This window comes from Oratosquilla oratoria, chromosome 26 (genome assembly GCF_046742065.1).
Source record: "Oratosquilla oratoria isolate Oo_2021 chromosome 26, ASM4674206v1, whole genome shotgun sequence".
Lineage (NCBI taxonomy): Eukaryota > Metazoa > Arthropoda > Malacostraca > Stomatopoda > Squillidae > Oratosquilla > Oratosquilla oratoria.
Window position 1 is genome coordinate 50,029,332 of NC_134802.1, and position 15,974 is coordinate 50,045,305.

The 15,974-nt window shown below is 48.8% G+C and overlaps 1 protein-coding gene across 7 annotated transcripts in view; it reads left to right on the plus strand.

Moving 5' to 3' along the window:
• LOC143039549 (CTD small phosphatase-like protein 2) overlaps positions 1 to 15,974 on the plus strand; it is a 96,052-nt gene that overhangs the window by 60,869 nt on the left and 19,209 nt on the right. For 2 of the 7 annotated variants that reach the window (XM_076209733.1, XM_076209734.1), the window contains exon 1: positions 11,875 to 12,098. The exons of 4 other annotated variants lie outside the window; for them this stretch is intronic. In XM_076209733.1, coding sequence (XP_076065848.1) covers positions 11,890 to 12,098 — 209 coding nt within the window. In that variant the 5' untranslated portion in view covers positions 11,875 to 11,889. Of the gene's footprint in view, positions 1 to 2,455; positions 2,761 to 11,874; positions 12,099 to 15,974 lie in introns of those variants that run through there. One more of the 7 variants, XM_076209742.1, reaches the window with a different exon arrangement.

The following is a 15,974-nucleotide window of genomic DNA, read 5'->3' on the forward strand; positions in this document are numbered from 1 at the left end:
TCGGTTACCCTTCTCTCTACCTTCCCTTCCCTTTTTCCTTTCGGTTCCCTTTGTCCCGCCGCTCTCTCTCTCTCTCTCTCTCTCTCTCTCTCTCTCTCTCTCTCTCTCTCTCTCTCCCCTCTGTCTCCCCCTCCCTTTACTTCATCTCTCCCATTTTCCTCTTCACTTTCCCCCTTTTTCGTCCCTTTTCATCTACTGCCGTTCTTCCTTTACCTTCCCATTTTCCCTCCTCTTCCCTTCTGTCTATTTTTCCCCATGTCTTCCTTTGTCGCCCCTATTCATTTCTCCCTTCCCATTTTCCTCTTCCTTTTCTTTTCTCCGGCTTCAGTTCTCTTCCCTTTCTCTCGTATTCCATTTCCCTTTTATTTACCTTTTTTTCTCGTTCTGTATTTTCTCTGCATTTCTTTTCTATTTGTTCTGTTCCTCGTCTTCTCCCCCATTCCTCTCCCCCCTTTTCTTCCTTTCCCCTTCCCCCCTTTCCTCATCTCAATTCCCTTCCCCCTTTCTCCCCTCCCCCCTTCTCTTCACCCCCCTTCCCTTGACTGTTGTGTGCAAGTGGCCTGACTCGGTTTGGGGGGAGGGGGAGGGAGGGAGGGGAGTGCCACCACCACCATGGGAGCCTATGGCCTTGGCAGGAATGACGTCATCCGGGAGGCACTGTGGCACTGTGGAGGGTCGCAGATGCTGAAGGAGGAGGAGGAGGAGGGCCGGGGGGGGGGGAGAGTATTCTGGGGCAGGAACCGAGTATCTTTAGCTGTCCCGACTTCCTACCCACCCACCTTGCCCGTCCCACCCAGCTCTGTCTGTCTGTCTCTCCCTGTCCACCTGCTGTCCTAGCTGCTTGCTTGGTTGCTCCTGCTGTTCCTAGGAGGCGTAAGCCAGGATGGGCGGGATCGATAGGGACGTTGGGCGTGCGACGGGTGTGCTTGGAGGAGGAGAAGAGAGGGGGGGAGAGTCTGGGGGGAGGGGGAGGGGGGGCGAAGAGCGGCGCGTGCCCTGACCATCCGGGTCCGCCCGAGGCGGTGTACGGATCAATCCCGGCCGCGGCGAAGGCACGTGAGCGCGCAGGAATCAATGGCAGATGCCGGCCGTGCCGTGGCGTCGCGCGCGCTGCCACTCCCCCTCCCCCCTCCCCCCCTCCCCCCCCTGACCCGCTGACGACGAGAACGCGCCGTTGCACGTACTGCAAAGCACCTGCCCCCCGCTAGGACATCCTCGACCATCCCCCACCCACCCGACGGACATCATGGACCAGATCTGTGCCCCCACCGGCCTCCCCCCAGGGGGTCCCGTCCTGCACACATTCTCGGGGACTTCCTCCTAGGAGGGGTAGGTCAGCCATGACGATGCTTGCCTGCCTGCCTGCCTGCCCCTCGTCTCGTGCAGGCAGGTTGGAAGGGGGAGGTAAAGGGGGGGAAGGAGGGAGGGAGGACGGGGGTTGAGGTGGAGGTGGAGGAGGTGGAGGCGGGTGAGGAAGAGGAGGTGGAGGCAGTGGAGAACTAGACCTCTTGGCTCTCTGGACGCGGCGGTCCTGTCTCCCCCGCCTCCTGTCACCACCACCTCCTCCTCGTCGCCCCGACACCTCCTGTAGGTACACCAGGGTGGTGAGTGAACGACGACAAAGGCTCTCTCTCTCTCTCTCTCTCTCTCTCTCTCTCTCTCTCTCTCTCTCTCTCTCTCTCTCTCTCTCTCTCTCTCTCTCTCTCTCTCTCTCTCTCTTTCTCTTTCTCCCTCAGTGGTCACCCTCCCTCCCATCCGCCCCTCACTCGTTCCCCACCCCCCTCCTGTCCTCATTCCCCATCCCCTTTCCCTCCCTCACCCTCCTCTCTTCCCCCCTCCCTCCCTCCCTCACTTCTCTCTCCCTCTCAACCTCCTCATTCCCTCCCTCATCCTCTCTCTCATCTTTCTCTCCTGCCTCCACCCTCTCCCTCTTACCTTCCATCCCTCCCCCCCATTTCCCCTCTCTCTTATACTATTCTCCTCACCACTCTTTCCCTCTCTTCCCCTCTCTTCCTCTCTCTCTCTCCCTCAGCTGCAGTGATACCTCCATATACCTGTTACCCCTCCCCCCCTTCCTCCCCCTTCCCCCAGTAGACGAGCCCCCTCCCCTTCTGCTGCTACTGCGTCGGGTTGATGGGGGCAAGGTAACGCGTTGTTTATGCCAACGTGAGTGCGGGGAAAGGTGCCTTGCAGCTTGCTCTTCCTCCTACAGGAGAGGGAGGAGGAAGGGAGAGGCTGTCTGGACGAAAGGGTCTTGGAATCACGGTCCGTCAGTGGGAAGGAGGGGGACGTGGCTTCTGACCCCCTCCCCCGTCCTCCCTCGGGCCCACGGGGTGCCAAGTGCCACCGCCGTCTGCGTGCCTGACGAAGGCCACGGAGGAAGGTCCTCTTCGGAAGATGGTGGTGCACGCGACTGGATCGTTCGATGAGTTCGATGAAAGCGGGTGGTTGGCTGGCTGGGTGGCTGGCTTGCAGCCGCCACAGCGCCGCCCGCCAGACCTTTGTAGGGGAGTAGCCTTGCCCTCGGTGTCCCCGGACGATCCTCCGGAAGAAGAAAAACCCCGTCGGGTCTTGTGTGTCTTGAGGTTTTGTGGTGATCGGAAGAGTTTTCGTGGACAAGGGAGCGAGTTCGAGAAGCGTCTCGTCCGCCGGAGGAAGGAAGGAAGGAAAGAATTTGTTGATCTGTGGCACGCTCTTGGCACGGCCTCTTAGGCACCCCCGAACTCGTGCCACGGGGCACGATTTGTGTACCTTTCCAGTGTGAGTGGTGTTACTGGTCTCAGAAATCAGCCGTTTGGGGTGGAAGGGCAGTGATCTGTTGATTTATTTTTGACACACACACACACACACACACCTCCCCCCAGTGGCATCTGTGGTGATTGGGGGACGACGAGATGGCAAAAGTTGGTTTTCGATGAAACAACGGAGAGGGTCGATTTTTAATGTCGCCTTCGATTATTCTTTATGCACTCTGTCGTGTTTACAGTGATGGTTAAAGGAAACAAAAAGTACAATGATAGTGAAGAGTGTTTTGTAAATCTTGTGTAAGCCCCCGTGCACACACACACACACACACACACACACACACACACACACACACACACACACACGAGTGGATTTCCCACCAGATAACGAAAATTTTATTGAAACGCGCATAACCCAATATGATGCGAAAGGTTTGGAATGTGTCTTGTGGAAAGAAAGACCAATTGAACCCCCCAGGTGAGGTGAGGTGAGGAGAGTGACACCGGATGCGATAGGCGCCGGCAGAAAGCAGCGAGAGGTACGTCATCACAGTGTGATGCGTCGGCGACCTTCGGGTATCGTCACTATAACATTGGCATAACATGGACACCGTCTTCTGTGTATGGACTACCTAAGACCTCTTGCAAGGTTGAGTTCCTGCCGGGTAACCAGGCACGGAAGCCACGAAAAGAGGGAGAGAGAGAGAGAGAGGGGGATGTCTGTCATCACTTCATTGGGGTGAGCCTCACAATTAAAGGCATTGGTTCGGAGTTCAAGGCGAAGGACCTTGTGGAACGGGAAGGGTTGTTTTAAGTGTGTGTGTGTGTGTGGATGAAGAAAGGCGCGTTTGGCTTTGCGATGACATAGGCCAGGTGGATGTGAGACGTACAACCCCGTTTGAGGGTGGTTGGAATTTACAACCGCCTACTTTTATACCTCAGCGGACGTTCCAAAGTGACTCGATACATAAAATCAGAGCTGTGCAAACAAATGTATTTCGTCCTTGAGTGTTTTACACGTTCCTCTCTCTCTCTCTCTCTCTCTCTCTCTCTCTCTCTCTCTCTCTCTCTCTCTCTCTTACACACACACACACGTACATACACATGCATACACATACACAACAATTAAAATTAGCGTCTCTCTCTCTCTCTCTCTCTCTCTCTCTCTCTCTCTCTCTCTCTCTCTAACCATATACTACGCCGTCGTGAGTTCGCAATTGCCTGAGAGACGTCGTAACTCCGGGAACCCGTAAGTTACGACATAGTACGTTTACAACTCGTTCCCCCCCTGGTCGTTGCTGGATCAGGTGTCTCGAGGTGTAAACAGAGCGTAGAGGAACCAGTACTCCTTCGTGGTGGCCCCCGTCACTTCGATAGGGTTAAGGGCGACCTCCAAAGCTAACCTACGTCATCACAGTGACGCAGTGTATTTATTTGTTGTTGTTATTGTTGGGTAAGGTTTTGTTCTTTTGTTCCGCCGAATGAGGAGTGTGATGTTTCAGAGATGTGAGCGATTGAGAACTTACACGACAGCCCATAAGTTTAATAATGATGATAATGATAATAATAATAATGATACTAATGAAAATTAAGATGTAATCGTAACCAAACAAAATCTGTACAGCGCGACTCCCCTCCCCCTCCTCCTCCTCCTCCTCCTCCATGTGGAAGGAGTAGTGGCCCGGTTTCTCGATTCTCGTTCTAACCGGAAACTATTATCTCACGCGTTGCTGCTAACTAGAAACTTAGTGTACAGCCACAACCGCCATTCAAGATTATTTTTACCTGAGGGGTCGTAGTTGCTCCACCAAACCCGCAAAGCTCGTCTCACTTTCTCCCCTTTCCCCTTTCCTCTCCTCTTCCCCTTCCCTTCCCTTCCCTCCCATCTCCTCTTCCTCTCCCCGTCGTCCCAACCCCTTTCCCTCCCTTCCCTCTCTTCGTCCTTCTTTTATAGTTTTCGTCTTTGGTGTTCTCAGAATAGCAAGGGAAACGTGTCAACTTATTTTGGAGCACGCTGTAAAACAGTCTTAGTTGGCTTGCATAAACTTTTCCCGCGTGCATAGAAAGGGCGGGGTGGGGGCGGAGCTTTATAGATGACGTCATGTCGCTTTGTTCGAAATCCCATAACGTGTGATGTTTACATGACTGATTGTCACGAATAATTATTATTAGTTTTTATTAGTATTATCTCTATTTTTATATGATCAATATTGTTATTAATATTATTTATTTGTCTACTTGTATATGTATTTTTCGTAATAGTTGGGTCGCTACAGCTTTTAGTATTTGGTTGTTGTGATGACATCAATTGTCACGAAAAATTATTAGTATTTTGTTTATTTTTATATGATCAATATTGTTATTGATATTATTTATTTGTTTACTTGTATATTTATTTTTCATAATAGTTTTGTCGCTACAGCTTGTAGCATTTGGGAGTTGTGATGACAATTTCCCCCACAGCTGAAAAAAAATCACCCCCAATGTAACCATGATAGAATCTCTAAAGTGTACCCGTATCTGTCTGCATATATACGTACAAATACTCGTACACACCCTAACTTCGGTCTCGCATTCGCCTTGTTACGGGTTCGAACCCCGTACTCTTCTCAGATTCCCAGGAGTGACCGTTAGTGACCTACCTCAACAGACCAAGCGCACAGAGCACAGGTGACTGCTTCGGCCGCAGGTACGCGGTTCGTGTCCAGTAGAAGATGTCAACCAATCGTGTGTTAGAAGCATAGTTTAATTCACTTCCTAAGAGTCTAGGAAAATAATGTCTTGTCTACAATATATATTACATTCCACCAAAGCCTTTAACGAACGTTTGATTCAACAAGCCCTATTAGCGTCCCTTGTAGCCCGACTCAACAAGCCCCATTAGCGTTATATAGCCCTAAACAAGAGGTTTAATTCCTTAAGGGGTTATCAGACTGGGCTATATTTCCTCCCGACACCCTACCTCCAAACTCCCGGTGAATAACTAGAATATGACTTCACTTACAGAAATCTAGAACATAACATAAGAACATAAGAATGAAGGAGACTGCAAAAGACCATAAGGCCTACACTAGGCAGCTCCGTATCCATCACCACCTGTCATCCCCATCCATAAAGTTGTCTAACCGTTTTTTAAAACAACTAATAGTTTCAGCGCTTACTACATGGTTACTAAGTTTATTCCATTCATCGACCACCCTATTAGTAAACCAATTATTGCCTATTTCCTTCTTAAATCTAAATTTGTCCAGTTTATAACCATTACTGCAAGTCCTGCTCTGTTGTTTTATTATGATGACCTTGTTTGCATCAACCTTGTTATAGCCTTTGATCCAATTGAACACTTCTATTAGATCACCCCGCACTCTGCGTCTTTCCAGAGAGTGTAAGTTTAGGTGCCTAAGCCTCTCTTCGTAAGGCAAATTTCCGAGTCCTTGTATCATTTTGGTCATTCTTGTCTAAGAACATCTCGACAGTATGTCTAACATTCGTATGTGTTTATAATGTCTTGGTTCATCATTCAAATTTGCTATATACAACGACAACATAGTTTGATATTCGGAGATTTGAAAAATAAAATATTGTAACCAAAGTCGTTTTTACTCGCACATAAGAACATAATGAAGGAGGCTACAAGCGACCATATGGCGTATACTAGATAATGAAGCAGCAAGCGACCATAAGGCCTACACTAGGCAGTTCCATGTCCATGACCACCTATCACCCCCATCGATAAAGTTATCTAACCTTATCTTGAAACGACCAATAGTTTTAGGACTCGATACATATTTACTCTGCTGTCGACGATGGTGAAGCCCAAGGAAGGCAGTGTGATGGCACATTTACCCAGTGTGATGGCACCTTTACCCAGTGTGATGGCACCTTTACCCAGTGTGATGGCACCTTTACCCAGTGTGATGGCACCTTTACCCAGTGTGATGGCACCTTTACCCAGTGTGATGGCACCTTTACCCAGTGTGATGGCACCTTTACCCAGTGTGATGGCACCTTTACCCAGTGTGATGGCACCTTGACCCATTCGTCCCTGGACTCCAGCCCTTAGTCGAATAAGAATCTCGTGACGACGACAGACACAAGAGAAACCCGAAAGAGGGACTTGGATCTGGAGTAAGATCGAAAACGTGTTCTCTGCCCCAAGAAGCGGATTGGCTGCTTGAATGGGACCTTGTGGGCGATTCATAGTTCTCCTCTTCTTCTCTTCGTGGTATTGCGTGTGTGTGTGACTTCTAATGTCTCCAAACTCTTGTGGAAATAGGGCGAACGTGCTCATTGCTCGGGCGAAGGTATAGTATTTACTTTCGAGTTGAAATGGCACTGGACTTCTGTCTTAGCTTTTCGTTTGGGGCCGTGTGATGATGTGAAGGTGAACCTAAGATAATGTAACCTGAAATGTATCGCAGACAATCAGTATCCCTGACAGTATATCGACCCAGTAGTGTTGTCCCTTGATGTGGTAGAGTGTTTTGCATCAGAGGATATTATTATTGTGTAAATTCAGCTTTAACTTCGCTTTGTAATCCCTGGGGACTGCGCCATTTTGTACTTGTGCGCGTCCATCAAAGTAAAAGGTAGTTGGTTCATTAAAAATATGCTCTTTCATTAAGTTGTTTATTATGTACAAAGATGTGGTTGACAGGGCACGTGTTGTTGTTATGACACGTTTCTTTGTTGAATTTAAGCGTATGTGCGCGCGAGGAGGACTGATTGGTGTATGTGGGTACATAGAATAAACAGGTATATTCTTCATAGGTTACCTGAATAGAATCACCAGTGACGGTGTAGTCAATCAAATAATTCCACGTCGACTATGCGTTCTCACAAGACTCGGTTCCAATCCGGGGACGACGGTCGGAATTAATTGATTGGTTCATTGGTCACGCTAAAAGGAATTCACTGGAAACAGGACAGAATGGAAGATGAAGATACATAATCGCACATCAAGCAAACTTTGGGGAACAGTGTGTGTTGTTTGGAAGGAAAAGAAGCCCAAAGATACAGAATATTATGAAGAGTACTTTCAGAAATCACATCGGTGGATCGTGTCAACAGAAGGTCACGTGACCAAGCAATCATTGTTAAAACATCTACTCGTACTCTCCAGGTGCATCCTGGTACGTTTAGCTCGATGGGGTTATTATACTGCTACTAGCACAGCCAATGGCGGGTGACGCGCATCCTACTAACTGGCATCCTGTTCGGGTAAGCGCGATGCTAGGTTCGGTTAAAATGATCAGCTTCGAACTTTGCAGATCGAAGCAACACAGCCCCATCATTCAAAAACAAAGAATGAGTGCTCTAGACAATCGTTGGACGATAATTTTTGAGACGTGAACGATCATCGTTGAGCGATAATCGTACCGATGAAAACGTACCTTTAGTGAAATTCCGTCGCATCGTGGGGAGAGGGGGAACACTGGAAATGAATAAAATAATCTGGCGACAGCCAGAATAGAAAGATAGTCGGTACAGAGAAGGTTAAGATTGTTACTGGGTTAGCGTTCAAGATAGGGTTTAATTATGCCCCTTAGCTAGTTACCGCATCCCTCTTAACTGACAAAAAAAAAAGTTCGATTTTGCTGAAGTTTACGCGATGAAGACCAAGCAGCTGAGGTGCCTACGACAGGAGGCGCTGAGTAGCTGTCACCTTTGCCCTGTGTGTACGCGCATCATGAACTCTAGGTGCAGGTCACAAGCAGTCACTGGTAGGGATCGGCGAGGAGTGCGGGATTCGAACCCGCGACTAAGCGAATGCGAGACAGCCTAAAGGGTGGGACATTATCCCACCCCCGAACCCCACAACTCGCTCACGCCATGAGGCGCTTAGCTTCGGTGGGGGTGGCAGTGGGTCAGTAACCTCCCACCCCGGTGGGACTTGGGGGGAGGGAGAGGGGGGTGGTAGAAGTCTTACTGGTACTGGTTGTCAAGACCAAACTGGTCTGTTGTGGTTACTGTCACGGGGCCTTTCAGAACTGTCCACACCGAAGAAGTTTAATGCGCCGTGTGTACTCTAGTGCATACAGTAGGTTCCCAAACTTGACCATACCAGGGACCCCCAAACACGAAGAGTCCCGGATGAGGACCCCCGACCAAATAAAAGTTATCAATGCCATACCGGGATACCCAGTATTACCCAGTACAACGGAGTACATTTAATATTTACTTATTGCTGCACATCACATAAACAAGAAAATATGATGATAGAGAAGCAGTGATATATTTTTTATTGTAGGCTATATATATATTTTTCATCAGTTAAAAAAATACTTTCCTTCATTGTGCTGCGGACCCCCTCTGCTCTAGTGTATGGTAGTTCTGTCTTAGAATTTCTATTTTATGCAAGAATTATAACTGCAAGAAAAGGTCCGTCTTACGCCACGAGGCGCTGAATATCTTCGTCCGAAGCCGTCGTTTTGGTCTTGTGCGTTTCTGACTGTTGGGGTAGGTCACGGTTGGAAATGGGAGACGAGTGCGGGGTTCGAACCCACAGCCGAGCAAAGGATCGGTTTTCGGGTTTTGGCATCGTGTCCACAGTGAGAACGATTTTCGTTTGAGTAATTTCCTGCTTGATTGGGGGAGATCTAGTGAGGCTTCGCACGTCCCAACACTTACTAAGAAGGAAATCTAGGTTTGTGGAAAGGGTTTAAATAGACTAGTTTCCCCACTCAGGTGGCGGGGAGTTACCTTACCCTCCCAGTCCCGCAAGAGGTGTATGTGTGTGTGTGTAATTCTTCACGATCTTGGATCATGTGTTAGATCCGTGATTGACAGCTATGACCCTTCCGGATGAACCCACAACTCGTATAGACCGATCTATTACAAAACCCATCCCCTTTGCTCAAGGACAACAGTAACGGTTTGTAGTGTTAGTGAAATTGTTTAGTCTCGAGTGGGGTACGTCTTCCCTTATAGGACTGGCGCATGCTTCAGTGACTAGTAGTTTAGTAAAATGTTTAGACTTTAAGTGTGTCGAGGTAAACAGCGTTGCATAACCTGAAGTGGACCACTTAAATCCGTGGGCCCAACCCCGATAAAGAGAACCAGATATGATATTACGTCGATCAGCTGTGGTAGTAATTCGTTATCAGTCTTGTTATCATTATTGATGTTAGTCTTTGTGGCACCAAAGTTATAGAGGAAACTTGCCCCCACCCCCCGGTCCCCTTGGGGGTTCCCGCCAAATGCTCTCCGCCCCCGCACATCTCGAAGTTGACGTCTTAGTAATGACAATGGGATCTGAGTCTAGGTAGTCGTATTTAGTGAGCGTACGATGAGGAGAGGGTAGGCGGGAGTATCTAAATTATTTTCAAGATTATTATTATATTTTAATATTTATTTGTATATTTTATTATTTTATTTGTTTATTTGTGAAGCAAGAACAGTGACAACAAACAACTACACAGTCTGGTTCCAATGACTTTCCGCATTCATACTTTATACCGTGTTGAACCTAACTGTACAATGTTGCAGTGACTTGCAGTGACTCATTGACACTCCCAACACTTGGAGTCCTGCAACAGACGACAGGCCGCGTCAGGAGAAGCGAAGCGAAGCTGTGCGATGCTATGCAAGGCGATGCAGAGCGAGGGTGTGAGACTGTTCAGCTTGGTGCGGCCGACACTGAAGGAAGCAGTATTGATCCAGGGTCGGGGGGAGGAGGGGGGAGAAGCATTTGTTTATGGATTACTGTTTGTGTGTGTGCGTGCTTGAGTGTATGTGTGCGCGTGTGCGTGCTTGCGAGCATATATGCGTGTGTGTGTGCGTTCTTGCGTGTATGCATATATGTGCGTGCTTGCGTGTATGTGTGTGTGTGGGCGGGTGCGTGCCTGGCGTCCATATTTACACGTAAGTGTATTTGCGTGCGTGATACTCGTGTGTGTGCGTTAGTGCGTGCGTTCAAGTGATATTTATAACAATCCGCCGTCTGGCCTCAGGAGTGCTCGGGACGGACGTACCCCTTGAGCAAGGTGACGGACTCTCTCCGGTTTTAGCTGGATTTTGTTCTCCTGAGGGCGTGTGGTGTGGTCCTCTCTCTCTGTCTCTCTCTCTCTCTCTCTCTCTCTCTCTCTCTCTCTCTCTCTCTCTCTCTCTCTCTCTCTCTCTCTCTCTCTCTCTCTCTCTCTCTCTCTCTCTCGTCATTTAAGTCTAAGGGCATGATCACTCCACAGACCCCCTCTTTGAAGATGCCGGGACCCCCAGGACCTCGTCTGGGGAACTTCTGGGGTTGACAGGTGGAGGGATGACGTCACTTTCCCAGTTCCCTGATAACCCAGAAAGGGCGAAACAAGTCCCGAGTCCCAAGATCAAGAATCCGGAGCGAAGATGAAACTTTAAACTTCGAATGTCTCCGTAGCCTAGTCTGCCCCCCATGCTCTCTCTCTCTCTCTCTCTCTCTCTCTCTCTCTCTCTCTCTCTCTCTCTCTCTCTCTCTCACTCAAATCTGCGCATGACTTATTTTCATCAAATTTATTTCACAAAAGTGCAGTCTTGAGGTCAGGTCAGGTAAGGTCAGGTCGTCTCCGTATAGATACATTAGGTCATCGTCAGGAAAATGTCCCATTGTGTATTTTCGTTCCTCTTTTTCCTGAAGTGGTGTAGTGGTGTCGTTTTTCACCTGTTCAGCCTTAAACCTGTTGCGGGGGGGGGTGGCAATAATCCTACCAAGTATTTATTTATTTTGTTATTTGTGTACGTATTTTTTGTACATGTGTGTTTTTACACGCGTCTTCATCTCGGTTTTGTGTTTAGAACGTGTTTTCCTGGTACAGTAGGATAGCAATATTTTACACCATTTTATTCTCGTGTGTGTAGGAAACCTACCTCTTCCTGTGATTTTTCATGTTCGTTTTTTGGTGCGCGTATAAGTGCGTACGTGTGTGTGTGTTCGTTCGAACGTCTGGTCGGTGTGGTGGGAGGGTGAGGGGGGGATGGGTGTGGCGTTAAGCTTAAGTTGGCTGCATTCATAATCCAAGACCCCAGTTCGACTTACATAACAGGGCCGATCAGACACAATTTCCCTTAGCCCAGTTGGGGAAAAAAGACATAGGACGTTGGCTAAATCCCTTCCCAGCAGTGTCATCCCATTCCGCTCCCCGTGAGATGTATAGCTTGTTGTCAGCGAGAGGAAATGAAACAAGAAAATATCGAAGACAGTGGCGGAGCGTCGTCAGTGGCGGACGATCTTCCTCCTTTTCATGACGCCCCGGCAACCCGTACATTCACGTCGCCAAGGACAGGTGTTCTTCTCTGGTCCCTCCAGTTCACCTGTAACACCTGCTGGCACCAGTTGGCCCAAGGCTGTTGCTCCTGTTGTTTGATAGCGAGTCATCGTCACAGGTGACATGAATGAGGTGGGAGGGGGGAGGGGAGGGGGAGTGTTCTGTTGTCTGTTGATGGTCGTAAATCATGTGTTGTTCGCAGTTGGGGTTTAGGGGGGAGGTGGGGTGGGGGGAGCGGTTAGCAGGCTGCGCTCACCATCTCCCGTTAATGATCACAACCTGTCGTGTTTTCGAATATGACGGCAAGTCACCAGAGTATGATGCGCTCTCTCTCTCTCTCTCTCTCTCTCTCTCTCTCTCTCCCTTTGTGTGATGGGGGACATCTACATTCAGGTGTGGAACTAATTATTATAATGTAGATCATAATAGTTTAATCAGTGCATTTTGCCTTTTAGTGACCAGGATTCTTCCTCCCTCACTACCCCTCTATTGAACCACTTCCTTGTTTTCTTATGTTTACGTCCAGACCACTCGGTGCACCAGGTTCCCCATATTTGGGCATCACTTACGTTGCTGTAACCGTTGAACAGACTCTGGAAGGAGAATGAGGACGGCCCACGGCCTAGAATTATAGTTACTTAAATACACTATGTGTGGGAGCACCTACATTCGTTCGAGAAACTACACGAAAGAACCGATCCTTCAATTTTATCCGTATCGAAGCTGGTCTCTTTCGGATGCTATGGAAGCTGAGAGGTATGACGTCATGTCGCGTGTATTTGTACCACGTTTCCTCCCTGTAGTCCACTGGTGCATGACTGCATACGCACATGTATGCACAGTCCTAAATGTGTACCTTTATCGTTAATTCTCTGATCATTTGCATTTGTTTCATACACAACTTATTCCATCTTTTACCTTTACTTTCTCCTTGCTAACCTTTTCATCTTCCAGTCTTCTTCCTATCTTTCCTTCTCACCGTCTTCCCTAATCTCGTCGGGACGCGTTCTACGTTTAGGTCGGTCGATGTAAGAAGGAGTAACTGCATTTGGTTGTGGCATTTGCTTGATCAGCAACTCCGAGTCGGATGAGGAAGGGGTGAGGGTGAGGGGCGGAACCAGTTTTCTGTCAGTAAGGTAAACACAAAGGTTTTGTCCAGCTAAGGCGACTGGAGTGCCGGTTCCCTAACTTCGTAGAGGTCTTCGTCCTGCGTCTCCTCCGGGGCGCAGACATGGACGGCAGAGTGGCAGTGTGCACAGTCGAGGTGTTAGGGTGTTCGTGGTGGTGGTTGGGGAGGAAGAGTGGGGGAGGGTTACGTAAAGGTGCAGGGCCGAATCGCGCGCCACGCTGCTTCGTACCACTAAGAGGTCGTTTCACCTCGGAGGGAAGAAAACTGACGACATGACGTCATCAGGAGGCTGCCTCGATCAAGTGTTGAAGCTGAAGGAATACAATGCGAATTGGATTCGGAGGATCATCGTGTCTACCCCTATTCAGTCTGCCTAGTCACTTTGACCATAGTGGGGTAATACGGTTACCACATCCACCATAAATACCGTTACTGTTAGTCCTACTGCGCGACCCATATGTTCACCATGTGTGTGTGTGTGTGTGAAGGGTGGGGGAGCAGTTTGTCCACACAGCACTTGTATGTGCCTACGTAAATATATCCACGCGACTCTTATCAGGGTTGAAGTAGTTTTATGGCGACCTGGAACGACCCCGGTGGCGTGTTGGCCCACGATGCTCCAACCCCCAAATGGGCTCTTGTGCACTCAGCCAGCCACCACCAGATAAAATGTAAAGAAAGACATCTTCTATCTGAGGCTGTGGGGCAGAAGAAGAAATATCTTTGGTTTAGGTTTCTTTGAACATGTATTCACCATGGTATTTGGATCACGCGTTGGACTCGTCATCGAGAGCTATTTCCCTCCTGGAAGAGAGCTCAGAGCTCGTATATGACCGAATTATGGGTAATGTTGTGACCTTACACGCACACACACACACCCAACTCCCCGCCCACGAGAGTTGGAGTAACAACCCGCAGCGCAGTGATACTGAAATTTCAGTCCTCTGTCTTTGTGTGTGTGTGTGTATTAAACGATGAAATATTTCGTATAGGGGGTCAAAGGATGCGTTTTACTCAAGTCCATCTCGCCCCTAAGAGATTCATGTAAGTGTGTGCGAAGTACGCGTAGGAGGTGGCAGTGAAGCGGGCGGGGGGTGGGGGGGCACTCCCCCACCTCCTGGACACCCCCCCCCCCGCGAACCAATCACGCCAGTGCGTGGGTGTAGTAGTCAGCTTAAACCCCCCTTCCTCCCTCCCTCAGCTTATAATCCCGTAAACATCTTACAAACCAGTTAACATCTTGAGACAGTTTAGGCGACGGGGGTTGGATGAGGACGTATTCTACTCCAGTTGACATTGAATTAATCGCACAATTAGGCAGCTTTGAATTGATCGTGCGATTAGCCAGAAGGATGCAATGGAGGGGAAGGGGAGGGGGGAGGGTCGAAAGTTCGTAGTGAAAAACATTCTACGGTCAAGATCTATTAGTTGTTGGATGTGTTTACAAAGTGTCGGGGATAACGCTGTTGGCTAACGGGACGGGAGGATGCGGAGGTGGTGGGTGGAGGTGGCACGAGGTATCAGATAAGGGAGTAGTGGGAAGTATTAGTTAGGAGTGTGGGGGTGGGGGGGAGTCAAGAGGGCGAAACAGGTTTTGACCGGCGGGCTTTTATCCAGGGATTTCTGTCAAGGGTGAGTGGGGGTGGGGAGGGAGGGCACTTGGGTTGGACTCTGAATGCCTGTGATTATGAATGCTCGTTTAGTCTCTCGAGGAGTCTTAAAGAAAGGAAACGCGTCTTTGTGACCCCGATGCGTCACTGGGTTTAGGGAGGTCTAGAAAAGGTGGGAGGGTCTTTGTGAGGAGTTACGTGTACCGTAACTACTCTAGTTGAACTCTTCTGACATTTTCTTGTTTCATGTTGGTCTGTAGGTCTCCAGTCTCGTTGAATTGTAGCTTCATCATTTTTAAACTTTTTATGAGTACTCCACCCAAGATTTGTCGTTCAGCCGTTGATGACTATTAGTTTCCTGACATTTGCTTAAATTAAAGTGATCAAGTTATGGAGAACCTAGACGACAGGACCAGGTAACAGGAGGCAAACATTTCCTTCTCTTATCGTGCATTTTTATATATATTTCTTATTTTTATCAATCGATCAAGTCGGCCATCCTGAGTCCACTGCTGAACAAAGGCCGCCTTCAGAGCATTCCATGATTCACACGACCGTGCGAACCTCTGCCACGTCACCCCTGCAAACTTCTCAATCTTGTCTCTCCACATTATATAATATAATATATATATATATATATATATATACATATATATATACATATATATATATATACATATATAACTCATTTTATATTATTCTTTTCGTCTTGCACTTTCTCTTTAACTGAAATTCTGTGTGATATTTTCTGAGCCAGTCAGCCCCCGTCTGGTAAACAGAACCGTGTGACTGGTATACTAATAAGGAGAATGTCAGAATGTATGAAACTACGTAGCCTTAACCAGTCAGGCCCTGGGGTTGACCAGCTACCCTCCCCCCCTCTGCTGAATGAAATCGTCTGGCGACAACAGCGACGTCACTTTTGACACTGGCGAATGGGCGCGCGAGGGGCGCCAAGGAACTCGGGGGATTCCTGGCGGGCGTGTGGCGTCGACGGTGTACCCGTAGGAGGGAGTGTGTTTACGCTGCGAAGGAGGAGGAGGAGGAGGAAGGGGGATGGTGGTGATGATAGTGGCGGGGAGGTGAACGGAGTTGGGTGAGGGTTCGTCATGGTGGTGGTGTGTGTTGGAGGAGAAACGGCGAAGGTCACAAAAGTTGGGTTGTGCGGAAGCACATCGGGGGGAGGGGAGGGGAGAAGAGATGTCGGCTCGGGATGGTGATTGCTCTTCGTCGTCGTCGTCTTTGTGATGGTGTT